This window comes from Leucopleurus acutus, assembly GCF_964270905.1.
Source record: "Leucopleurus acutus genome assembly, chromosome: 3".
In the NCBI taxonomy this organism is placed as follows: Eukaryota; Metazoa; Chordata; class Mammalia; order Artiodactyla; family Delphinidae; genus Leucopleurus; species Leucopleurus acutus.
The window spans coordinates 20,547,023-20,573,945 of NC_139145.1; the positions used below are offsets into that span (position 1 = coordinate 20,547,023).

Sequence of the window (26,923 nt, forward strand, 5' to 3'; positions counted from 1 at the left end):
AACAAAATAAAACAAAACAACAACAGTAGAAAACACCAGATCCTCAGTGTTCTGTGGAACAGTGTCATACAGCTTGATGTATATGTACTTGAATTCCCAGAAGATGAAAGTTTGGGGCAAAAAATAATGGCCAAGATATTTCAAAAATTGATCAAAAGTATCAACTCACAGATTCCAGAATCTCAATAAACCCCAAGCAGGTTAAACATAAAGGAAACCACACCTAGTTATAATAATCAAATTGCTGAAAACAAAAAAAAGCAGCCAGAGAACAAAGACACATGGCATATAAGGGAACAAAAGTAAGAAATTCTAATGACTTCTCATCAGCAATCCAGAAGAAAATGGAACATCTTTAAAATAAATTAAAAATACCTATCAATCTAGAACTCATATCAAGTAAAAACACCATTCATATATGAAGGTAAAATAAAAACATTTCCAGATAAACAAAAGCTGAGAGAATTCATTATGGTAGACCTGCACTACAAAAAATGTTAAAAGAAGTTAAGTTCTTTAGGTGGAAGAGAAATGATACCAAATGGAACTTGGATCTTCAACAAAGAAAGAAGAGCACCCAAAATGGTAGCTATGTGGATCTGATGTGTTTTTATTTCAGCACCACTAAGCAATTAACTCAATTCTGACACTATTTACCATAGTGTCAGATCCCACAGGTTAAGGGCTCAATCCTACAAGACTGCCCTCCCACTCTCTCTTCAGGTGCCAATTGGAAAGTCCAGGTTGTTGACCTGTGTGCTTCTGAACCACTTAGCTATAGATGGAAGGTTCCCAGAAACCCATCTTAGGTTTGATTAATTTGTTACAGTGGCTCACAGAACTCAGAGGAACACTTTACTTACTAGATTACCAGTTTATTATAAAAGGATATAACTCAAGAACAGCCAAATGGGAGAGATGCATAAGGTATGGGGAAAGGGTGAGGCCCTTCCATGCTCTCTGGGTACATCACTCTACAGGCATCTCCACCTGTTTACCAACCTGGAAGCTCTCTGAACCCAGGCCTTTTGGGTTTTCAAGGAAGCTGCATTAGATAAGCATGACTGATTAAATCATTGGCCATTGGTAATTGAACTCAACCTCCAGCCCCTGCCCATTCCCAAGACGTGGGGGTGGGGTGGGGGGAGGGCTGGTAGTGGAGGGTTGGAGTCCCAACTCTCTAATTACATGGTTCCCCTGGCAACCAGCTCCTATCCTTAGGTCACCAAATACTTTCTGAAAGACCCCTCACTAACATAACAAAGATAACTTGATCACTCTTATCACTTATAAAACTCCAAAAGAGCTCTGTGCCAGGAACAGGATGAAGATCAAATATATATATTTCTTATTATAGGTCATAATATCACAGTTAGGTAGTATAAAGACATTCCCTCCCATATCTCTGAAATTTTTTTAAAAACAACTAAATGTTTAAAGCAAAAATATGATCCCATCCTGGAGTAAAATGTATGACAACAATAGCACAGAGGATGGGAGTGGGGTAAATGGAAATACACAATTATAAGGTTCTTACATTACATGTTATGATATAATATTAATTCAAGGCAGACTCTAGTAAGTTAAGAATGCATATTGTAATTCCAAGAGCAACCATTAAAAAAAGTATAACATTTGCTGAAAAAGCATGTGATAAAATTCAATACCTGCTCATGATAAAAACTGAGAAAACTAGGAATAGAAGGGAACTTCTTCAACTTATTAATGAATATCTACAAAAAAACTTATAGCTGGCATCATAATTAATGGTGAACTCATATATATATATTTTTTTGCGGTACGCGGGCCTCTCACTGTTGTGGCCTCTCCCATGGCGGAGCACAGGCTCCGGACGCGCAGGCTCAGTGGCCATGGCTCACGGGCCTAGCCGCTCCGCAGCATGTGGGATCTTCCCAGACCGGGGCACGAACCTGTGTCCCCTGCATTGGCAGGTGGACTCTCAACCACTGCGCCACCAGGGAAGCCCTGAACTCATATTTTAATTAATCAATAATTAATGAACTGAATGCTTTCCCCTAGATCATGAACAAAGGTGTCTGCTTTCATCACTGCTATTCAACATAGTACTGGAAGTTCTAGCCAGTGCAGTAAGGCAATAAAAGGCATACTGATTGGAAAAAAAGAAATAAAACTTTCCCTATTTGCAGATGACATGATGGTCTACACAGACAATCCTAAGGAATCTTTGGCACAAAAGCATTTTCCTTAAAAGAAAAAGCTGATAAGCTGGACTTCATTAAAATTTAAAGCTTGCTTTTTGAAAGACCTTGTTAAAGAGGATGAAAAGACAAACTACAGAATGGGAGAAAATATTTGCAAACTACAGATCTGAAAAAGGATTGTATCTAGAATAAAGACTCTTAAAAGTCAACAGTAGGAGAGCAGAGTCAAGATGGAGATGTGGGAAGACGTGGAGTTAGCTTTTCCCTGCAACTAGGGCGCCTGCCGGCCGCTGGTGGGGGACTCTGATGCCCAAGGAGATGGGAGGTACCCCAAAGTGAACCGGTAGGATGTAGGGGGACTGATGGGGGAGGAGAAGTGGAAGCCAGACAGGATCGGCATCCCTGAGGCCAGGGAGATCAGGAGAGGCAGGCGGGAGGAACTCTCCAGGAAGAGCAGGAGAGGAGGGAGGGCGATTGCCTGGCCCGCCTGGGCCAGGGAGCCTGCTGAGCTCCCAGGCCTGTACCCCCCCTCCAAAGCCCCATCCAGGCTGCATGGGTCCTGGGGGCATAGGAGGGAGGCAGGGAGATCAGGAGAGGCAGTTGGGAGGAGCCATCTGGGAGGAGTGGGGGATGAGAGGAGGGCCATTGCCCCTCTCACTCGGTATGGGGAGCCTGCTGAGATCCCAGGCCTGTCACCTGCCCTCCAAAGACCCCTCCAGGCTATGTAGGTCCTTGAGGGCATAGGAGGGAGGAGGGGAGATCAGGAGAGGCAGGGGGGAGGGGCCCTCCCAGACTGGAGGAGCAGGAGAGGAGAGGAGGGCGTTTGTCCCACCCACTTGAGCCCAGGAAGCCTGCTGGGCTCCCAGGTGAAGTCCCCTGCCCTCTCAGACCAGGAGTGGGGGGCACGCCTGGGCCCCTTCTGTTCCTTGAGCCTAAGCCCCATCCCCCACAGCCCCCAGGGCCTGTTCCAGCCCTGTGGGTCCTGAGCATTAGCCCCACCCACTACCCAAACCTCACCCTTGCTTAGGCCCTGCCCTCTGCAGCCAAAGCCTCCTCCCCCACCCCCCTTTTTTTCCCTCCTCTTTTTTACTACTGTGGTACTGTTGTACCTTCCGATTGTTGATTCATCTATATTTTTATTTTTATATTCTTCCTAACATATCTGTTAGTTTCCTAGTCTAATTTTATTTTTTACTTTGTTATTGTATTTTATTTTTTTGCCACCCCAGGCAGCTTGTGGGATCTTGGTTCATGAGCCTGCCAGGGTAAGGACGAAGCTCCTGCGGTGGGAGTTCTGAGTCCAAACCACTGGACTAACAGAGAACCTTAGACCTCAGGGAATTTTCATTGGAATGAGGTCTCACGGAGTTCCTCATCTTAGCACCAAGACCCAGCTCTACCCAGTAGCCTACAAACCCCAGTGTTGGAAGCCTCAGGCCAAACAACCAGTAAGACAAGAACACAGTCCCACTCATAAAAAAATTTAAAAAAATGAGACGGCAAAATAATATGTCACAGATGGAGGAGCAAGGTAAAAACCTACAAGACCAAAAATATGAAGAGGAAATAGGCAATCTACCTGAAAAAGAATTCAAAGTAATGATAGTAATGATGATTCAGAATCTTGGAAACAGAATGGAGGCACAGACTGAGAAAATACAAGAAATGCTTAACAAAGGTCTAGAAGAAATAAAGAACAAACAGAGATGAACAACACAATAACTGAAATAAAAAATACAGCAGAAGGAATCAGTAACAGAATAACTGAGGCAGAAGAACGAGTAAGTAAGCTGGAAGACAAAATGGTGGAAATAACTGTCGAGGAGCAGAATAAAGAAAAAAGAATGAAAAGAATTGAAGACAATCTCAGAGATCTCTGGGACAACACTAAACACACCAACATTCGAATTATAGGGGTCCCAGAAGAAGAAGAGAAAAAGAAAGGGTCTGAGAAAATATCTGAAGAGATTATAGTTGAAAACTTCCATAACATGGGAAAGAGTCACTTAAGTCCAGGAAGCAAAGAGAGTCCCATACAGGATAAACCCTAGAAAAAACACACCAAGACACATATTATTCAAACTAACAAAAATTAAATTCAAAGAAAAATATTAAAAGCAGCAAGGGAAAAACAAAAAATAACATATAAAGGAATCCCCATAACGTTATCAACTGATTTTTCAGCAGAAACTCTGCAGGCCAGAAGGGAGTGGCAGGATATACTTAAAGTGATGAAAGAGAAAAACCTAAAACCTAGATTACTCTACCCAGCAAGGATCTCATTCAGATTCAATGGAGAAGTCAAAAGCTTTTCAGACAAGGAAAAGCTAAGAGAATTCAGCACCACCAAACCAGCTTTACAACAAACGCTAAAGAAACTTCTCTAAGCGGGAAACACAAGAGGAGAAAAAGACCCACAGAAACAAACCCAAAACAGTTGAGAAAATAGTAATAGGAACATACATATCAATAATAACCTTGATTATTAAATGCCCCAACCAAAAGACACAGACTGGCTGAATGGATACAAAAACAAGACCCATATATATGCTATCTACAAGAGACCCACTTCACATCTAGGGACATATACACACTGAAACTGAAGGGATGGAAAAAGATGTTACAACAGACAAGGAGGGACACTACATAATGATCAAAGGATCAATCCAAGAAGAAGATATAACAATTATAAATATATATGCACCCAGCATAGGAGCACCTCAATACATAGGCAAATGCTAACAACCATGAAAGGAGAAATCGACAGTAACACAATAATAGTAGGGGACTTTAACACCCCAGTTACACCAATGGACAGATCATCCAAACAGAAAATAAATAAGGAAACACAAACTTTAAATGACACAATAGACCAGACAGATCTAACTGATATTTATAGAACATTCCACCCAAACGTGGCAGAATACACTTTCTTCTCAAGTGCACATGGAACATTCTTCAGGAGAGATCACATCTTTGGTCACAAATCAAGCCTCGGAAAATTTAAGAAAATTGAAATCATATCAAGCATCTTTTCTGACCACATGCCATGAGACTGGAAATCAATCACAGGAAAAAAACTGTAAAAAACACAAATACATGGAGGCTAAGCAGTGCACTACTAAATAACCAAGGGATCACTGAAGAAATCAAAGAAGAAATAAAAAAATACATAGGAACAAATGACAATGAAAACACGACAACCCAATCTAAAATAAACAACCTAACCTTACACCTAAAGCAACTAGAGAAAGGAGAACAAACAAAACCCAAAGTTAGCAAAAGGAAAGAAATGATAAAGATCAGAGTAGAAATAAATGAGAGATGAAGAAAACAAAAGATCAATGAAACTAAAAGCTGGTTCTTTGAAAAAATAAACAAAATTGGTAAACCTTTAGCCAGACTCAAGAAAAAAAGGGAGAGGGCTCAAATCAGTAAAAGTAGAGATGAAAAAGGAAAAGTTACAGCTGACACCACAGAAATGCAAAGGATCATAGAGACTGATGCAAACAACTGTATGCCAATAAAATGGACAACCTAGAAGAAATGGATAAATTCTTAGAAAGGTACAATCTTCCAAGACTGAACCAGAAAGAAATGAAAATATGAAGAGTCCAATCACAAGTACTGAAGTTGAAACTGTGATTTTAAAACTTCCAACAAACAAAACTCCAGGGCCAGATGGCTTCACAGGCAAATTTTGTCAAACATTTAGAGAGGAGTTAACACCTATTCTTCTGAAAGTATTCCCAAAAATTGCAGAGGAAGGAACACTCCCAAACTCATTCTATGAGGCCACCATCACCTTGATACCAAACCAGACAAAGATACCACAAAAAAGAAAATTACAGGCCAATATCACTGATGAACATAGATGCAGAAATCCTCACCAAAATACTAGCAAACAGAATCCAACAGCACATTAAAAGGATCATACACCACAATCAACTGAGGTTTATCCCAGGAATGCAAGGATTCTTCAGGATATGCAAATCAATCAATGTGATAAACCATATTAACATATTGAAGGAGAAAAACCATATGATCATCTCAATTGATGCAGAAAAAGCTTTTGACAAAATTCAACACCCATTTATGATAAAACTCTCCAGAAAGTAGGCATAGAGGGAACCTACCTCAATATCATAAAGGCCATATATGACAAACCCACAGCCAATATCGTTCTCAATGGTGAAAAACTGAAACCATTTCCTCTAAGATCAGGAACAAGACAAGGTTGCCCACTCTAACCACTATTATTCAACATAGTTCTGGAAGTTTTAGCCACAGCGATCAGAGAAGAAAAAGAAATAAAATGTATCCAAATCAGAAAAGAAGTAGAACTGTCACTGTTTGCAGAGGACATGAAACTATACATAGAGAATCCTAAAGATGCTACCACAAAACTACTAGAGCTAATCAATGAATTTGGTAAAGTAGCAGGTTACAAAATTAATGCACAGAACTCTCTTGCATTCCTATATGCTAACCACAAAAAATCTGAAAGAAAAATTAAGGAAACACTCCTATTTACCATTGCAACAAAAAGAATAAAATACCTAGGAATAAACCTGCCTAAGGAGGTGAAAGACTTGCACTCAGAAAACTATAAAACACTGACGAAAGAAATCAAAGATGACATAAACAGATGGAGAAATATATCATGTTCTTGGATTGGAAGAATCAATATTGTGAAAATGACTATACTACCTAAAGCAATCTACAGATTCAATGCAATCCCTATCAAACTACCAATGGCATTTTTCACAGAATTAGAACAAAAAACTTTACAATTCGTATGGAAACACAAAAGACTCTGAATAGCCAAGGAATGTTGAGAAAGAAAAATGGAGTTGGAGGAATCAGGCTCCCCAACTTCAAACTATACTACAAAGCTACAGTAATCAAGACAGTATGGTACTGGCACAAAAACAGAAATATAGATCAATGGTACAGGATAGAATGCCCAGAGATAAACCCATGCATATATGGGCACCTAATTACGACAAAGGAGGCAAGAACATACAATGGAGAAAAGACATCCTCTTCAATAAGTGATGCTGGGAAAACTGGACAGCTACGTGTAAAAGAATGAAATTAGAATACTACCTAACACCATACACAAAAATAAACTCCATATAGATTAAACACTTAAACATAAGGCCAGACACTATAAAACTCTTAGAGGAAAACATAGGAAAAACACTCTTCAACATAAACCACAGCAAGATCTTTTTTGACCCATATCCTAGAGTAACAGAAATAAAAACAAAAATAAACAAATGGGAGTTAAACTTAAGAGCTTTTGCACAGCAAAGGAAACCATAACCAAGACAAAAAGACAACCCTCAGAATGGGAGAAAATAATATTTGCAAATGAAACAACAAAGGATTAATCTCCAAAATATACAAACAGCTCATGGAGCTCAATATGAAAAAAACCAAACAATCCAGTTAAAAAATGGGTGGAAGACCTAAATAGACATTTCATACAGATGGCCAAGAGGCACATGAAAAGATGCTCAACATCACTAATTATTAGAGAAATGCCAATCAAAACTAAAATGAGGGGCTTCCCTGGTGGCGCAGTGGTTGAGAGTCCACCTGCCGATGCAGGGGACACGGGTTCGTGCCCCGGTCCAGGAAGATCCCACATGCCGTGGAGCGGCTGGGCCTGTGAGCCATGGCTGCTGAGCCTGCGCATCCGGAGCCTGTGCTCCGCAATGGGAGGGGCCACAACAGTGAGAGGCCCGCGTACTGCAAAAAAATAAATAAATAAACTACAATGAGGTATCACCTCATGCTGGTCAGAATGGTCATTATCAAAAAATCTAGAAACAAATGCTGGAAAGGGTGTGGTGAAAAGGGAATCCTCCTGCACTGTTGGTAGGAATGTAAATTGATACAACCACTATGGAAAACAGTATGCAGGTTCCTTAAAAAACTAAAAAGAGAACTACCATATGACCCAGCAATCCCACTACTGGGCATATACCCTGAGAAAACCATAATTCAAAAAGAGACATGTACCAATGTTCATTGCAGCACTATTTACAATAGCCAGGACATGGAACCAACCTAAATGTCCATCGACAGATGAATGGGTAAGGAAGATGTGGCACATATGCACAATGGAATATTACTCAGCCATAAAAAGAAACAAAATTGAGTTATTTGTAGTGAGGTGGATGGGCCTAGAGTCTCTCATACAGAGTGAAGTAAGTCAGAAAAAGAAAAACAGATACTATATGCTAACACATATATATGGAATCTAAAAAAAAAAAAGGTACTGATGAACCTAGTTGCAGGGCAGGAATAAAGAGATAGACATAGAAAATGGACTTTAGGACATGGGGTGGGAGGGCAAAGTGCGAGTAGCATTGACATACATACACTACCAAATGTAAAATAGTTGGCTGGTGGGAAGCAGCAGCATAGCACAGGGAGATCATCTCGGTGCTTTATGATGACATAGAGGGGGGGTGGGAGGGACGCTCAAGAGGGAAGGGATATGGGGACATGTGTATGCATATGGCTATTCGCTTCACTGTGCAACAGAAACTAACACAGTATTGTGAAGTAATTATACTCCAGTAAAGATCTATTAAAAAAAACCAAACTCAGTAAAAAAGCAAACAATCTATTTAGAACATGAGAAAAAAATATTTTAGTGAAGATGTTATACAGATGGTATTAAGCACATGAAAAGATGTTCAACTTCATTAGCCATCAGAGAAATGAAGATGAAAATCATAATGAGAATCCACTACACACCTATCAGAATGGCTAAAATAAAAAACAGTAACAACACCAAATGCTGGCCAGGATGCAGAAAAACTGGATCACTCATATACTGCTGGGGGGAATGTAAAACCGTACAGCCACTCAAGGAAACAGTTTGGCAGTTTCTTAAAAAAATTAAATAAGTAACCACTATATAATACAAAAATTGCACTCCTTGGCACTTATTCCATAGAAATGAAGACTTACATTTATTCAAAAATTTGTACATGAATGTTTACAGAAGTTTTATTCATAATAGCCCCAAACTGGCAACAAGACAGATATCCTTCAGAGGTAAATTGTTAAAAAAAAAAAATCAAAGGTAAACCCACACTATGGAATACTATTCAGCAATAAAAAATAATCAACTATTGATAGATACAACAACCTGAATGGATCTCCAGAGATTTATGCTAAGTGAAAAAGCCAATCCCCAAAGGTTACATACTGTATGATTCCACTTATACAATATCTTGAAATGACAAAACTATAAAAATGAAAAATAGACTAGTAGTTGCCAAGGGTTAAGAAGGGGTGGCAGTGGGAAGGTATAGTTCTGTAAGGGCAAAATGAATAATCCTTATGACTATGGAAATGTTCTCTATCTTGGCTTCTATCATTCTTTGTTTTTATTTTTAAAAATTGAAAAAATTTTTATTTTATTTATTTTTATTTTTGGCTGCATTGGGTTGCTGCACACGGGCTTTCTCTATTTGCTGTGAGCGGGGGCTACTCTTTGTTGCAGTGCGTGGGCTTCTTATTGCGGTGGCCTCTCTTGTTGCGGAGCATGGGCTCTAGGCACGCAGGCCTCAGCAGTTGCGGCACGTGGGCTCAGTAGTTGTGGCTCACGGGCTCTAGAGTGCAGGCTCAGTAGTTGAGGCTCACGGGCTTAGTTTCCCTGCGGCATGTGGGATCTTCCCAGACCGAGGCTCAAACCTGTGTCCCCTATATTGGCAGGTGGATTCTTAACCACTGTGCCACCAGGGAAATCCATTCTTGATATCCTGGTTGTGATACATGCACTAAAGTTTTGCAATACGTTACCATTGGGCAAAATTGTATAAAGAGTACATGTGATCTCTCTGTATTATTCCTTACAACTACATAAGAATCTACAACTATGTAAAAATAAATTTTTAATTTAAAAAAGTTAAAAAGACTTAGGAAATATAAAATGGAATAATAGAAAATAATTAATCCAAAAGAAGGCAGAAAAGGAGGTAAAAATGAACAAAGAACAAAAGGGACAAATAGGAAACAAACAGTAAGATGACAGATATAAAACCAATAATTAAATTAAATGTAAATGGAATAAATAACTCCAGTTAAAAGGCAGGGATTTTCAGCTGCCTATAAAAGCAAATCTGACTATATGCTGTTTACAATAAATATACCTTTTTTTTTAAACTTATTTTTTACACTGAGAGAAGAGTTGCAAGAATAGTACAAATAATTCCCAAATACCCTTAGTATTTTTCACTCATGTTCCCCAAGTGTTAGACATTTACCATATCTTCTTTATCCTTCTTACTAACTCTGTCTTTCTATTTTTTTTCTCTAAACTATTTGATAGTAAGTTGCAGACATGATGCCCATTTATCCCTAAATACTTGCAGTGTATAATTTCTAAAAACAAGGACATTCTCTAAGATAACCACGTACAATGATAAAAAAAATCAGAAAATTAATCTTAATGCAATACTATTATATTAAGCATAGACTTTAATCAGATTTTTAAAATTGTCTTAATGATGCTATTAATAGCAAAAGAAAATCCCAGATTATGCATTGCATTCAGTTGCCTGTTTTCTAATGTCCTTTGATCTGGAATAGTTCCTCAATCTTGCTTTGTCTTTCATGACATTGACATTTCGGAAAAGTGCAGGTCAGTTTTTTTCATAGAATGTTTCTCATTTGGGATTTCTCTGATGTTTTCCCATGATTTGATTGAGGTTATGCATTTTTTGGCAGGAGGACTGCAAAAATGTTGTGTGTATCATATCAAGGGGCATATGATGCCAATTTGTCCCATTGCTGGTGTTAATTTTGATCACTTGACTATGGTAGTATCTCCACAGTAAAGTTATTATTTTTCACTTCATAATTAATATCTTGTGAGAATATACTTTGAGATTATGCAAATATCTTGGAGTACACAAACTTTCACAATTTTAGTACACACTCATACCTGAATTTACTCTTATTATGATGGCTTCCAAATGGTATTTTTTCCCCTAATTCATCATTTCTTCTTTTTTTTTTTTTTTTGGTACGCGGGCCTCTCACTGTTGTGGCCTCTCCCGTTGCGGAGCACAGGCTCCGGACGCGCAGGCTCGGCGGCCATGGCTCACGGGCCCAGCCGCTCCGCGGCATGTGGGATCTTCCCGGACCGGGGCACAAACTCGTGTCCCCTGCATCGGCAGGTGGACTCTCAACCACCGCGCCACCAGGGAAGCCCCATCATTTCTTCTTATATTTATTAGCTGGCTTTCTAATATAAGGAAGAGAGTCCGTTTTCTTCCTATCAGTATTAGAATCATGGATTCTTATTTTACACAACAGTTTATAACGTTCTACTGTCAATATTTATTTGGTACTCAAATTATCCCAGATTTAGTCAGTGGAAGCCCTTTAAGCTTCTTTTGACATGCTCTGAACATTCCTTGAACATTTCCTCACTTTCTGGAACAAGATGTTCTAGGCTCATTTTATACTTTTCTTTACCTCAGCTCTGGAATTAGTCATTTCCTTAAAGAACTCTGGTTCCTTTTAGTATAAACTAGTATTTAGAAACAAAGATCTGAGTACTAGGTGTGCTCACTGCTACTAGGGTGTAATTGTTTCTATGCTCTCTCAGTGGGTAAAGGTAGGAAACAGACGTATGAATTCACACACACACGCACTATATATATATATATAAAACACACTCACACATCTACATTTATTCCTATATCTATTAGAAACCACAAGTTCATGTTGATACCTCCAATTCCAATCCAGCACCACAGGGTTCCTTCTATCCTTTCCCCTTTTCATATGTGTAACTCTCTTCTCTGACAGTAAGAAACTTGGCTCTCATTATCCACAATACATTTATTTGTTTAATCCTAGAATACACATAAGATAGTTTTTGAATTGTTAACTCATACTTTCTGTGAAAAAGAAAGTTACTAACTAGAGTTTAATATTTACTTACACTTCATTTTGTCTTTAGCCTGAGGGCGTTTAGTCCAGATACTGTGTTTTACATTACTTGCACAGACTAGTGGTTTCCAGGGGTTGGAGAAGATGAATAGTTACCCGTAAAAGGGTAGTACAAGGGATCTTTGTGGTGATGGAACAGTTCCATATATCTTGATTGTGCTGGTGGTTATATGAAGCTACAAATGTCATAAAATTACATAGAACTACCCTCAAATGAGGGCAATCTAGGTGAAATGGATGAAATCTGAATATGTTCTGTGGATGATACCAATGTCAATTTCCTTTTTGTGATACTGTTATAGTTATGCAAGATGTAATCACTAGGGGAAAGAGGGTGAAGGGTATACAGGACCCCTCTGTACTAGTTTTTGCAACTTCCTGTGAATCTATAATTATTTAAAAATAAGAAGTAAAGAAAAAGTTGCTTGGGCTTGTCCTCCCTCCCATCCCCCACCCCATGGCCCCAATTATTATTCATTTAAAACACAGGTTAATTTGTGTCTGTTTGTATTGCATGTTAGGCTCCCATCCAACTTCCTTGCTGATTTATTTTTCTTTTTTTGAGTATATAAAACATTAATATGGTTCTAAAAGTCTAAAAGTTATAACTATACAAAGAAGTATACTCAGGGAAGTATTACACTACCAATACTACCATTAAGGTCATTGCAACTCCAGCTCAGCATCTTATCTCCTTTCCAGCCCATTGCCATCTATCTACCCCTGTATGTAAGCAATTTGATTAGACTGCAGTTTATCTTAATTTGGTTTCTTTTTTTGTAAATTATTATAATCGTGTATGTTTAAAAATTTCTCCTTTTTAGAAAAAGGTATGTATATTTATTATGCATACTCTTTTGTATTTTGCTTTGTTTACTTAACAATATATTTTGGAAAACAGATCATAAATATTTTGCTCCTATTTTTAAATTTTACTTTTTTACAGCTATATCTTCACTGTGTAGATGTACCACAGATATTCAACCACTGCCCTATGTATGGGCATTTGGGTTATTTCTAGTATTTTGCAATTACAAACATGTTGTTGTGAATATCCTTGTGCATATGTATTTTTATACTGTTAAAAGTGTACCTTCAGGGGGCTTCCCTGGTGGCGCAGTGGTTGAGAGTCCGCCTGCCGATGCAGGGAACAGATGTTCGTGCCCTGGTCCAGGAAGATCCCACATGCCGCGGAGCGGCTGGGCCCGTGCGCCATGGCCGCTGAGCCTGCGCATCCGGAGCCTGTGCCCCGCAACGGGAGAGGCCACAACAGTGAGAGGCCCGCGTACCGCAAAAAGAAGAAAAAAAAAGTGTACCTTCAGGGTAAATTCCTAGACATGAGATTGCTGGGTCAAGAGGTACATGTACCTTTAATTTTGTTAGATATTGTAAAATTCCCCTCCATAAGGCTTGTACCATTCTGCAGTCCCACCAGCAATGTATGAGTACCTACCTGCTTTCTCAAAGTCTCACTAATGGAGTCTTTTATAGTACTTTAAAATTTTTACTATTTAGATAGGTTAGAAATTGTACCTCAGTGTAGTTTTAATTTAAATTTCTTTAAATATGAATGAGGTTGAACATTATAAGAAAATAAAATCACAGATCACTATCTCTAGTAAACATAGATGCAAAAACCCTTAACAAAATATTAGCAAATTCAATCTGTCAATAAAAAAAGGATAACATATCACAGTCAAATAGGGTTTTTTATTCTAGGAATGCAAGGTTGTTTTAATATTAGGAAATTAATCAATGTAATTCATCACACCAATGGAAGAAAGGAGAAAAATTTTGACTATCTCAATAGAGGAAAAAAATTTCACAAATTTTAATACCTATTCTTCACAAAAACACTCAATATATTAGAAATAGAAGGAAGTCTCCTCAATCTGACAAGGGGTACCTATGAAACACCTACAGCTAATACTACTACTAAATGGTCAAAGACTGAATGTTTGCCCCCTGAGTTCAGGCATAAGGCAAGGATGTCTGTTCCTATCACTTCTCCAACATTCTATTGGAGGTATTAGCCCATGCAATAGGGTAAGATAAACAAGCAAAAGGCATACAGATTGGAAAGGAAGAGGTTAAACTGTTTTTATTTGCAGACAAAATATTGTGTATGTAGAAAATTCTAAGGAAACTACAGAAATATTCCTACTAGAATAAATGAATTCAGCAAGGTTGCAGGATTTCTATATGCTATCAATGAGGCACTGGAAAATGATAGGTCACATGGGTTATGCCTTTGTCAAAACTCATGGAAGGATATTTATGTAAATTAGTTTGTATCATTTAATTGCATGTAAATTATACCTAAACTTTTAAAAGTTAAAACAACCAAGATAAAAGTATATAAAGTATCTCCTAGTATAATTTGGGGTGGTTGCCAATATGCCCTTTCTGAGAAAGTTTTAAAGTAGGGCCAGGTTTCATTTAAAATTTTTTTGTCTATGTTAAGCCCAAATTTGTTTACAGTTACCCATTCCTTAGATTTCCCATCTCTCACCAGAATCTGGGTATAAATGAATGAATGGTATGGGAGTTGGACCCAAATGAAAGATCCTTAACAAAGTGATAGAGCAAGCATGGCATTTATGAATGCTTCCTCTTGGCTGACCACTGTAATGTATTGCCTTCTTTGAACTGACCTTGGATTTAAGAAGTCCTGGGGGGCTTCCCTGGTGGTGCAGTGGTTGAGAGTCCGCCTGACGATGCAGGGGACACGGGTTCATGTCTCGGTCCGGGAAGATCCCACATGCCGCGGAGCGGCTAGGCCCGTGAGCCATGGCCACTGAGCCTGCGCGTCCGGAGCTTGTGCTCTGCCACGGGAGAGGCCACTACAGTGAGAGGCCCACGTACCGCAAAAAAAAAAAAGGTCTTCCCTGGTGGCGCAGTGGTTGAGAGTCTGCCTGCCGATGCAGGGGACACGGGTTCGTTCCCCGGTCCGGGAGGATCCCACATGCCGTGGAGCGGCTGGGCCCATGAGCCATGGCCGCTGGGCCTGCGTGTCCGGAGCCTGTACTCCGCGGCGGGAGAGGCCACAACAGTGAGAGGCCCGCGTACCGCAAAAAAAAAAAAAAGAAGTCCTGGGTTTAAATCTGGATTCTGAATGTGATTAGCTGTGTAAACTTGGGTTATTTAACTACTTAGAGTATATTTCTCATTTGTTAAACAGTAATAACATTATAAAGTTTTATGAAAACATGAGATAATTAACATGACAATGACTGGCACATTGTAGGGACCCAATAAGTGTTTGTCTTAATCTTAGCAGGATATTTTAATTAAATCTTTATTACAATTCTATATGGTACGACATTTTCTTCCAATAGAGGAACCAGAACTGTATAAGAATAGTCTTGGCTGCCAACTGGCAGCTTAGGGGATGAGTATGGGAAGCAGACATGGACCTGATGGAGATAATTTCCCCTAAGGGCCACCACCGTACAATGGCTTTCTCATAGTTATCTTCTGTACCAGCAACTGTTCATGAATTCATATTCATTCCAGTTTATTTTTCTTCCTTCAGATTTCTAAAATTACTGGTTCAAAGGAGGAATCACAGGCCCTAGCCAAGAGCTCTATTTCCTTGTCTCTTCCTGATGAAATGCTTTACTAATTAATGCTTAGAGAAACTGAATTCCTTATTCTTAGTATCTTGGCTCATTCTAAAGGTGCAACCCTATTCATTCTTGGGTCACCTCTTTTTCCCCTAATATTGGATATGCCTATTTCATTCATCCATCAAGACTTTAGTGAACAGTTATACCAGGCTCTATGGCTGAGGGTCAGAGAAGATGGTCGTGCCTCACAGCTGAACCTTGAGAGATGAGTAAAGTTATTAGACAGATGGATAAAGTGGGAAAATTTAGGCTCCATTTAAGGTACCCTGCCTCTTCCCAAGAAATTATGCCTTAGTTGCAAATAATAACAACTGGTTGAGAACCTCTTTCTTTCAAAAGGTTAAAGAGACAGGACCTATCCCTCTACCTTTTTTTTCCTAATTTAACTACCATTTGGAATTCTCTTTTGAAATTATGTTCCCAGACCAAAACAAAAGACAAACGAACAACAACAACAAAAAAACTAAGACTCACCTCTGACTCCTCTCAGGAATGTCCAGCACAAACCCAAACATCATTTCAGCAATTTTATTGGAGCTGCATGTGGGGGTCCTATCCACCTCTACGGCTATGGACAGCATCCTCTGCAGCTGGCATACAATCCTGAGTCCAGAACACAGAACACAAATGAGCAGGAGGGTCTGGCAAAGAGCTACCCTACTGGCTGGGATGAGGTCCCCACCAGTGTACTAAAGGATCTTGTAAAGCACACACTAGGGTCAGGGAGAACTACTCAAGCATCAGCATGCTTTTATTAGCAATTTCACCTACCTGAATCCCTTTTGCCAGATCATACTATCTGAACCTCTCAGAACCTGGGGTTGAGCTGTAAAAGCAAGCTGCTTTTAAATTCAAAAAGAGAAACATACAATCTTAAGGATCTAGAGAACTTTAAGGATCACCTAACCTATAACTTCTCTATTTCACAGATGAAGAAACAGGTCCAGAATGACTAACAATTATTTGAATTTCTTTGATAGGAGAAAATACATATTTACCATATAGTCTTCTCCTGTTACTAGTTCCTTTACAATAATCTTTTACTAAGTTCAGTCTCAGAGTTTCAGCTGGTGAAACGTGACCCTCTCTTTCATCAGACCTAACTGTGGGAGACAGCCAGGCTGATGTGGCAGGAGGAATCTGGGCAACCCCTCAGAAGGTGAGCCTGGCCTTGAAGCTAGCCTCTTCTAACATGCACTATTATTTGTGAGGGAAGGAAGGGCTCTGTTTTCAGAAAATCTGTAGCCAGTGACACAATAGGTGGAACAGGGACTCTGGCATCAGATTCTGGCCCAGCAATGACAAGCTGATCAATTTTTGACAAATTACTAAACTGCTCTCAGTCTAAGTTCTCTCATCTCAAAAAAGGAGAAATAATACCACCTATTTCATAAAGTTGTGCTGTTTAAGATATCTGGCAGACAGGCACTCATTCATGGTAAACAGCAGTGCCTACTGTTGTTGTTAAGATCATGATCACTTTTAGGGGGACCCTATTTTATTCTACTAATATCTACTTACAATAAATTTATTACTATTATTATTATTATATTAGCTTTCATTTAAGGAACAGTGTCTGCTTCTCTCTTGGGTCTATATACTGAGTTCTGGGATAACCCTACTTCCCTACTTTAGGACCTTCCCCAATCTGCTCAAGCAAATATTTCATTGTTCCAAAACATTCTCCCTTTAGGTACAAGATTGTCTCCTAAATTAGTGAAAACCCATAGTACTTATATGAAAATCAGGTCAGTGCAACTAGATTATTATAGAGCGTTGTGAATTTAGGCACAAATGCTGTATTTGAAATATCAAGTGTGACTGTCATTTTTAACACAGTTGACATGGAATAGCAGGTTACTTGTGCAAGGGCAGCTCTAGCCCCCAAATCCTGGCATTTCTCAAAAAATGCCAAGACCACTTTCAATCCCATTAAAGAAATGCCAGGAATCTCTTTCCAGTGTGGTCTGAGGTAATAGGACCTGCCCTGGTCTGAGCCATTGCTGTTATAATCTGTTGGAACCTGCAGGTTGAACTGCTCTTCTTCTTCCAGGACTGGAGGAGAGACCCAGGTCCTTGAGGACAAAAGGCTGCTGGAACACCCACTATGCATGACTCCTCTTCTGTCAGTGGACAGATGAAGTGGTGAGTAGCTGTAACCCTGTATTGTCTCTTGGAATCTAGGAAAGGGAGGGCACTGTCCTCTGGCTTTTGTTCCATTTCGGCTTTGTGAATTTATATTCACTTAGTGAAGTCCTATTCATCTAGGGGGAAAGCATCTGCTTTTGTTTTACCTTTGGAATTAGGAATTTAGCCTTTAGTCAAACTAAGATAGTTTTTAGTAAAAACCAGCCTATGTTATAAGAGCTTGTTAATTTTGGGGAAACTCCTCTTAGGGGGTGGTGCTGTTCTCTAAAACAGTAAATCCCAATAGCCCCAGGAAAGATGACTTCTGCCTGCTCCTTACAGCTGATTGGTGTTCTTTGTGAGGTTAGGTTGGGGAGAAGGGTGGCTACTGCTGGCCTTCAAGATTCCTGTTCCTGGAGAGGTTTGATTCTCCTTTGGGGACTGAGTTAATCTGTCTTCAGTTACTGCTTTGACCAACCACTTGATGACATCCCTGCAATGGAAAAAAGATAAGAAAGAAAAAGTTTAAACTTCTGTCTTACTATATGGTGCTCAGAACTGCAACTTTAACATGGGCTCCTAGACCTCTAGATTTCCCTAAAGGCAACACAGAGGGTCCTTAGGCTACTTTCAATATTTAAAAAGTCTAATGGAAACCTTGCATTTAATTGCAGTAAGGTTACAAAAGGTAAGTAAAACATCAACATTTTTCTTTAAGTTAGAATTATTGAAAGGTATCTCCAAGGTCAAAGAGCACTATCTGTGGCTTCCTGACCAGGAACATTCCTTGACAAAGTGGAAAGTTGGACTGGATGACTTTGTTGGCTTTCTATTATTAGATGTCAGTTATTAATGCTAATAACCAAGGTTTAGAGTATGTGCAGTGGAGTCAAACCTTACACAGGGTGTAGGCTCACAAAGTTAGTAAGGTAAAAACATCTCATATAGTCAAAATTACTTTTGATGATCACTTAGGTAACCCAGGTAAAAATGATGGATTGAATATACACATCTAATTTTGTTCCCTCCTAAAATGCCACTAATACTACAGTAAATAATTTTTTAAAAAGTCCACAAAGAAGGGAAGAAAAGGAGGGCAGATAATAACAGTAAAAATCTGGAAGCTGGAAGGAAAATGAAGTATATTCACAAAACAATATTCTTCAGTAGTGGAAATGAATATGCTACAGTGGATAGGTATGGACAAATCTTAGTACTCTATAATAGTAAGTGAAATATAAAAGTACCAATTGATTACATACAACATGATACTCTTTTATATACAGCTAAAAGGAGCTAAAATAAAAATATATACTTTGCAGGAACACATATAGATGCAATAAAACTATATAAAAAGGAAAGGAACATGATGAACATTCAGGATGCCAATTACTTTGGGTGCAAGAAGGTGCCAAAAGTGGATGATGGGGGATGGATGTAGGTAATTGTCAAGGTCCTAGCCTTTGATTTAAGGGGTTGGGTAAGAGATGCTGATTACAAAATTCAAAGTAACCAATTAACTAAGTAAATAAGGCAAATGTCATGTTTAGATGATGTTTAATCTAAGTCTATGACTTTGGCAATGGGGTAAATTTTAACTGACTTGGCAGAATTAAGAAAGCTGAATCCTAAGCCAGCAGTAGAGAAGAGCAATCCTATTTAATCCTATTCACCAAAAAATGGAAAAAAAAAAAACCTTCAATAAGTGCTACAAATGGCAGTATGAGGTTTCCATGAAGTTAGGGTAAAAGCGGGTAAATTAAAATAAATATGACGGCTTGTAATCTGTTTAAGAAACTTTTAGATCTTCTCCCCCAGTGCTGAAGACTACAGGTTAACTTTGTGGAGAGGTAAAACAGAGGGTCTCTGGACTGGGATACCAGGCACAGCTGGGAGGCAAAGGCATCAAAGCAAAAACAGGGGCTCTAAGTGAACCTATGCATGCTCAGTGCAGAGATCCTTGCCACCTTCCCAGAACTGTCTTCCCAAAACCTGGCATCCTGGTCTTTATCCTTCATGTAGGAAATCTGAAGTCTTTTCTGGAAAACTCATCCAGCCCAAGAGGAAAGACCTAAAGACACTGACGAAGTATTTTCTAAGAAATGGACAGCCAGTTCCACCTACAGGGAAGCTCAGAAATGACAAGTCCTCACCTGTACTCAGAGCTTCCAAGAGCTTTTGAGTCACCCTTAAACGTGGATAGATTACAAAAGTTTACCAGACATCTATGGACATATTCTAACATGAGAGATAAACACCAAAAAGCCAAACCAACCCTCCTTTCTCCTCAAAAAAGCAACTTGGAGAAAACAGACATTATACAGGGAATTAACAAAAACAAAAGCTATCATTAGTATAATCAAAGATATGAAAAGATACGGATCCATGAAAGAAAAAGACAAGAACAGAATACTATTTATTATTTTTAAAAAGGAACATTTAAAGAAAAAGAGCTCTTGGAAATTAAAAACATGATAACAGGAATGAAAATTCTATTTTCCAAGAATGAAGGATATGAAATGGCCCATTGAATGCCCAGCATACTAGATGAACATAGATCTAAAACAAGTATATTGGGCAAAAAGAGGATTCTATAAACAGCCAGAGAAAAAAATCAAGGCACACACAAAGAATCAGCAATCAAAGTAGCTTATGGCTTCTTCACAGCAATTCTGGAAGCTAGAAGACAATGGAAGATTTCCTTTAATATTCTGTAGAAAAGATATTTCTAACCTAAATATCTATACTTACTTATCAATCAACGTGTGGGAAGATAAAGATATTTTCAGACATACAAGATCTCAAAAATTTTACTTCCCACATACCTTTCTAAGAAGCTACTGGAGACTGATCTATCAAAAACATGGGAGTAAACCAAGAAAGAGAAGATATGAAACAGAGATCCAACACTGGAAACAGGTGAAGGGAATTTTCACATTTATGATAAAGACTGGAAAAGAGGACAACCAATCCAGATTGAAGGAGGTCAAAACGTTCCACCACAGATCTTCAAGAAGAAGAACTTCATAAGACTAACCCAGTGTGAATAAACATCTTGATGGGATATTTAAACCAAACAGCAGAGAATCTAGGGTTGACTTCTGATATGCACAAACAATACGAGGAAACTAAAAATGAGGCAGTTATTAACTCTAAGGAAAACAAAAAAGTATGAGTGAAAGAAAAAGTAATCACAGTTTAGTACTTGGCTCAACTCTGACTAGCACACATAGTTATAGTGATGGAAACATTGGATATTGATCTAAACAAAATTATGATATAACTCTATTAATGGCATGGGGGCTGGGATGTGTGTGTGTGTGTGTGTGTGCGTGTGTGTGTGTGTGAGAGAGAGAGAGAGAGAGAGAGAGAGAGAGAGAGAGAGGAGGTAGAGAGGAAAAAGAGCTAACTCCTCATCTTTCATGTGGGGAGTTAATAGATAATAGCTAACAATGAAAAATCAACAATTAGCAACACAAGCAGTTTATTTAGCCATAAAGAGGTAAAAATCCAAAGAATCACTTAAATAAAAGAGTTGAAAGTAGTTACCCCTTGGGAAAGGAAAATGTGGGTGAGGGGATCTGGGGACTAGTGTATTTCTTAAATCATGTAGAACTAGATTATTCTTTGTATGCACAGTTAACAAAAGAAAAGAAAATCCCTTAAGGGGTCATATGGAGACTGACTTACCATCACTTTCTTTTTAAAAACTTATCTTTGAGGTATAACATATAAAATAAATTGCACACTGGTTTTTGTTTGATGAAATTTTTTTATTTTAAGAAGGAAATGGAAAATTTTATTTGAGCTAAGCTGAGGATTATAACCCGGGAACAGCCTCTCAGAAAGCTCTGACAACTGTCCCACCCGTTAGAGGTCAAAGCACAGTTATATACTGTTTGATGAGTTTTGATAAATACATGCACATATCCGTGTAACCACAACCTCAATCTCATAGCCCTCTCTTTTTGAATCAAATACAGCTGGTTTCCCCTCCAGCTGGAACTGATTTTTTTCATTGATAAAGCACAAAATAGAGTATGTGGCTTGCATTTAGAGGTTACCAATGCCTATCTTTAAACCCAAGAGTATAGTGTTGGGTATAGTGAGAGGCTCACACAATGAAAGTGAGTGACTTGTCACTGGATTGAGTTGGGTTCATGTCTCCCATCTCCCAATCCAATGCCTAAGCTCACAAAGCAGAATGGTCAGGAGAGTTGCTCTCACTATTTAAATTGTTATTTTTCAATTTTAAACCCAACTATGCTATCCTGTGCTCTCTGTAGTTTCTCTACTTACTGATTTTCTACCCCCTATAATCATTAACATTTAAACTTTACATAAAATGGTACATCTAGGGAAATGGATATAAGCATGCAAACTAAGGGAGAAAAAGCGGACTGTTACTTAGAACATAATGAAACGTCCCCCTTTTCTAATTAAAGGAGTTATAATAGTCAATATCCCACACTGGCCTGTGAAAACTATTCTTAACAAATATGCCAGAACATATGAGAAAGTAAATGTGAGTGAAAAAAATCTCAGTGATGCTCTGAAAAAAGGAATGCTGGTGAGAACCGTTTCCAAAAGAAGCAAAGCTTGTAGTTTCAGGATGAAAATTCTAGCCTGAGATCCCTACCCTATAAACCACATTTCACCCCGTTGGTATAAGGATATGGTAGTTCCCCACTCTGAAGCTTCCAGAAGCTTTGGACCTGATCCTACAAAAAAAGAACACGTGCTTGCTACCTTACTGTACTTTATTGTCAGCCACGTGACCTATTATAATAATAGGCTTTTCAGAAAGTAGTAGTGACAAATGAGATTTATCTTGAGTTACTCAGGGGGATGGAAATAAATTTAGGTTTATAAAAGCTGTGAAAAGTTTTACACAAGTCAAGTTTTCCCCCTGGATCTCACAAGGCCGTCTGAACAATACTGAAATAGACTAAAGGAAGTCTGATGGTCCTCGGGAAAAAACCACACAAGTTATGGCATCTGACACACAGTTGGTACAGAGAGGTTTTCTTCTAGGACTGTTTATAGTTGTAATAACTATCCCTGTTATACTATCTAGCTACTAGAAAATCTCATCCACCTGATGTTCTCAGGACTTGAGTAGCTGCCCACTTACAGCCCCTACCTCTTGTCATCCCAGGGCTCAGATGGCTGGTTACCTGACATTGTGGGGTTGCTTGTCACAGGATAGCACAGTGCTTGCAATAGATTGCTGCAGGTGCTGTCGCTGCTTCCTCAGGATCTGTTGGAAATCATCTTCCAGGGTTTGTACTACATAACGTAGAAAAAGGACTCGCCCGGGCAGATTTTGTCCCTGGGGGAGAAAAAATGAGAAGTATTTCCTCTCAATCTCCTGGATGACACTGAGCACTGGGCTCTCATAAATACTAAGTCAAGGGAAGGCCCATGAGTCAACTAGTGTGTATCTAAAAGAGAGGTTTCTGGGAGAGAGCAAGCAGTCTAGGTCATTATAAAAGAGGGCAAATAGGGCAATCCTAGAGCTTGAAAAGTCAGTCTCTTTCTTTCACTGAACCTAACTATCAGTCTCAGGATAAACCCTAAACTGTGGATATCTGAACAGAGACAGAAAAAATGACTATGCCAAGCTACTAGATCAAGCAACCATGATGTCTATCTCACTGCTATACTTCTAGTAAGATGAGCTGATGTATATCCTTACTGTGAAAGCAAGTCTGAGCTGGGTTTCCTGTTACAGGTGAAATGATCCTAACTGTTGAAGCCTAACTGATGCAGGTAAAGAGCATGGGCTTTGGTGGTGCACAGACCTTATTTATTTGTTTGTTTGAAACTCAGCTCCATCCCGTATTTAACTTACCCCGCTGAGTCTCAGTGTCCTTGTGATTTATGTGGTGATAACTCTAACCTTACCAAAGCCAGCGTAAGTGTCTGTCACACAGCAGGCAGGCATGCACAATTCATTGGTTTCCCTTTACTGACAAGGAAGGACTTACTTCTGGCCTTGTGCTATTTGTTTTGTAAATGCCTTATAGTTTCTTTGTCCCTCATTTCCTGCATTATTGTCTTTGATTTTTTCATAGTGAAATGTTTACATTCCTTTCTCATTCCCTTTTGTGTATATTCTATAGCTATTGTCTTTGTGGTTACCATGGGGATTACATTTAACATTCTAAAATTATAATACTTTGAATTTATACCAGCTTAACTTCAATAACACACAAAAACTCTGCTCCTTTACAGCTCTGTTCCCACCCCTTTTAGTTGTTGAAGTCACAATACTATATCTTCATATATTGTGTGCCCCAAAATAAACTAATAATTCTTTTAAATGCATTAATCTTTTAAATTATGTAGAAAACAAAATGTGGAGTTACAATAATACTAGCTTTTAGATTAATACTTTAAAAATGTATTAGTTTCTTAATACATTATAGAAAACCAATGTGGAGTTACAAACCATTGTTACAATAATAGCTTTTATAACTGCCCATGTATTTATCTTTATTTCTTCATACGGCTTCAAGTTACTGTTTAGTTTTCATTTTACCCTGCAGGACTCCCTTTAGCATTTCTTGATGAGCAGGGATAGTAGTAAATGAACTCCCTCAGCTTTTGTTTATCTGGGAATGTCTTTATTTCTCCCTCATTTTTTTTTTTAACAACTTTATTGGAGTATAATTGCTTTACAATGGTGTGTTAGTTTCTGCTGTATAACAAAGTGAATCAGCTATACGTATACTTATATCCTCATATCACCTCCCTTTTGCGTCTCCCTCCCACCCTCCCTATCCCACCCCTCTAGGTGGACATAAAGCACTGAGCTGATCTCCCTGTGCTATGCAGCTGCTTCCCACTAGGTATGTATTTTACATTTGGTAGTGTATATATGTCTATGCCACTCTCTCACTTCGTCCCAGCTTACCCTTCTCCCTCCCCATGTCCTCAAGTCCATTCTCTACATCTGCGTCTTTATTCCTGTCCTGCCCCTAGGTTCTTCAGAACCATTTTTTTTTAGATTCCATATATATGTGTTAGCATATGATATTTGTTTTTCTCTTTCTGACTTACTTCACTCTATATGACAGTCTCTAGGTCCATCCACCTCACTACAAATAACTCAATTTCGTTTCTTTCTATGGGTAATATTCCATTGTATATATGTGCCACATCTTTTTTAACCATGCATCTGTCGATGGACACTTAGGTTGCTTCCACGTCCTGGCTATTGTAAATAGACCTGCAATTAACATTGTGGTACATGACTCTTTTTGAATTATGGTTTTGTCAGGGTATATGCCCAGTAGTTTCTCCCTCATTTTTTTTTTTTTTTTTTTTTGCGGTACGCGGGCCTCTCACTGTTGTGGCCTCTCCCATTGCGGAGCACAGGCTCTGGACGCGCAGGCTCAGTAGCCATGGCTCACGGGACCAGCCGCTCCGCGGCATGTGGGATCTTCCCAGACTGGGGCGCGAACCCGTGTTCCCTGCATCGGCAGGCTGACTCTCAACCACTGCGCCACCAGGGAAGCCCTCTCCCTCATTTTTGAAGGACAGTTTTGCTGGATACAGGAATCTTGGTTGACTTTTATTCTTTAGCACTTTGAATATATCGCCCCACTAACTTCTGGCCTCCAGTTTCTAATGAGAAATCTCTGATAATCTTATTGAGGATCTTGTATTGATGTGTCACTTCTCTCCTGCTGCTCACCCTCATTTTTAAAGGAAAGTTTTGCCAGACATAGTATTCTTGGTTGACAGTTCTTTTCTTTTAGAACTTTGAATACATCATCCCATTGCCTTCTGACCTGCAAGGTTTCGCTGAGAATCTGCTGAGAGTCTTATACAAACTCACTTGTATGTGATAATTCACTTTTTTCTTGCTGCTTTCAAGAAAAAGTCTTTCAAAGAAAAAGTCTTTGACTTTTGACAGTTTGATTATAATGTGTCTTGGTGTGGGGTCTCTCTGGTTTATTCTCACTGGAGCTTTCTTGAATTTGTATGCCCACTTCTTTCCTCAGACTTGGAAAGTTTTTGGTTATTATTTCTTCAAATAAGCTCTTTGCCCCTTTCTCTCTTCCGTTTATGGGACTTCTCTAATGTGTATATGGTCCATTTAATGGTGTCCCATAGTCCCTTAAGTGCTCATCAATTTTCTTTATTCTGTTTTCTTTTTGCTCCTCTGTCTCAGTGATTTCAAATGACCTTTCTTCATGTTCACTGATTTTTTTCTCCTGCCTGACCAAGACTGTTGTTGAACTCCTCTAGTGAAGTTTTCAATTCAGTAACTGTATTTTTCAGCTCCAGGATATGTTTGATTATTTTCTACAGTTTTTTAAAATTTAATATTCTCATTTTGTTCATGCATTATTTTCTTGCTTCATTTTGTTGTCTGTGTTCTTTTTTAGCTCCTTGAGCATCTTTAAGATAGTTTAAAAAATTTTTTTGTCAGTATGTTTGTGAGATTTGTGTTTGTTGTGTTTGTTGAGAGATTTGTGTTTCTTTAGGGTTAGTTTCTGGAGCTTTATTTCATTCTTTTGATTGGGCCACATTTCCCTGCCTCTTTGTATGCTTTGTAATCTTGTTTTGAGATTTAAACATTCGAAAAAAACACCTTTCCCAGTCTTTATCCATTGAGTTCATGCATGGCAAGACCTTCACCAATCAGCTTGGCTAAAGGTCCTGAGACCTCTCAGACCTTTACTGGAGATGTGTTTTCTCTGAGCTTGTGTGTGTGCTTTTATCTGCCTTAATTTCCCAAGTGGCTTGCCCCTACTTCTTCTTGAAAGCCCACGGTCTCTTGCTCCCCCAGTACCTGTTTGTGGAACTGCATACTCTCTGCAGCTCTAAAATGCTGCAGTGCTCACATTTCTTTTCAGCCAGAAAACTAAGCCACTGTTCTCAACAGTGCTCTGAGTCAGGTAAGACAGAAACTATTCTCCTAACAAGCCAGAACACTGGACTCAACGTCCACTCTTCTGTTTCCATCCCAAGGGAGGAGCCAAG

General features: G+C 38.9%; 1 protein-coding gene across 2 annotated transcripts in view; it reads right to left on the minus strand.

The window, feature by feature from the left end:
• SIMC1 (SUMO interacting motifs containing 1) overlaps window positions 1-26,923 on the minus strand; it is a 94,482-nt gene that overhangs the window by 10,506 nt on the left and 57,053 nt on the right. For both annotated transcript variants that reach the window (XM_082836553.1, XM_082836552.1), the window contains 3 exons: window positions 23,104-23,258; window positions 18,267-18,419; window positions 16,274-16,402 (listed from right to left, as the gene is read on the minus strand). In XM_082836553.1, the coding sequence (XP_082692679.1) occupies window positions 16,274-16,402; window positions 18,267-18,419; window positions 23,104-23,258 (437 nt within the window). The remainder of the gene's footprint in view (window positions 1-16,273; window positions 16,403-18,266; window positions 18,420-23,103; window positions 23,259-26,923) is intronic.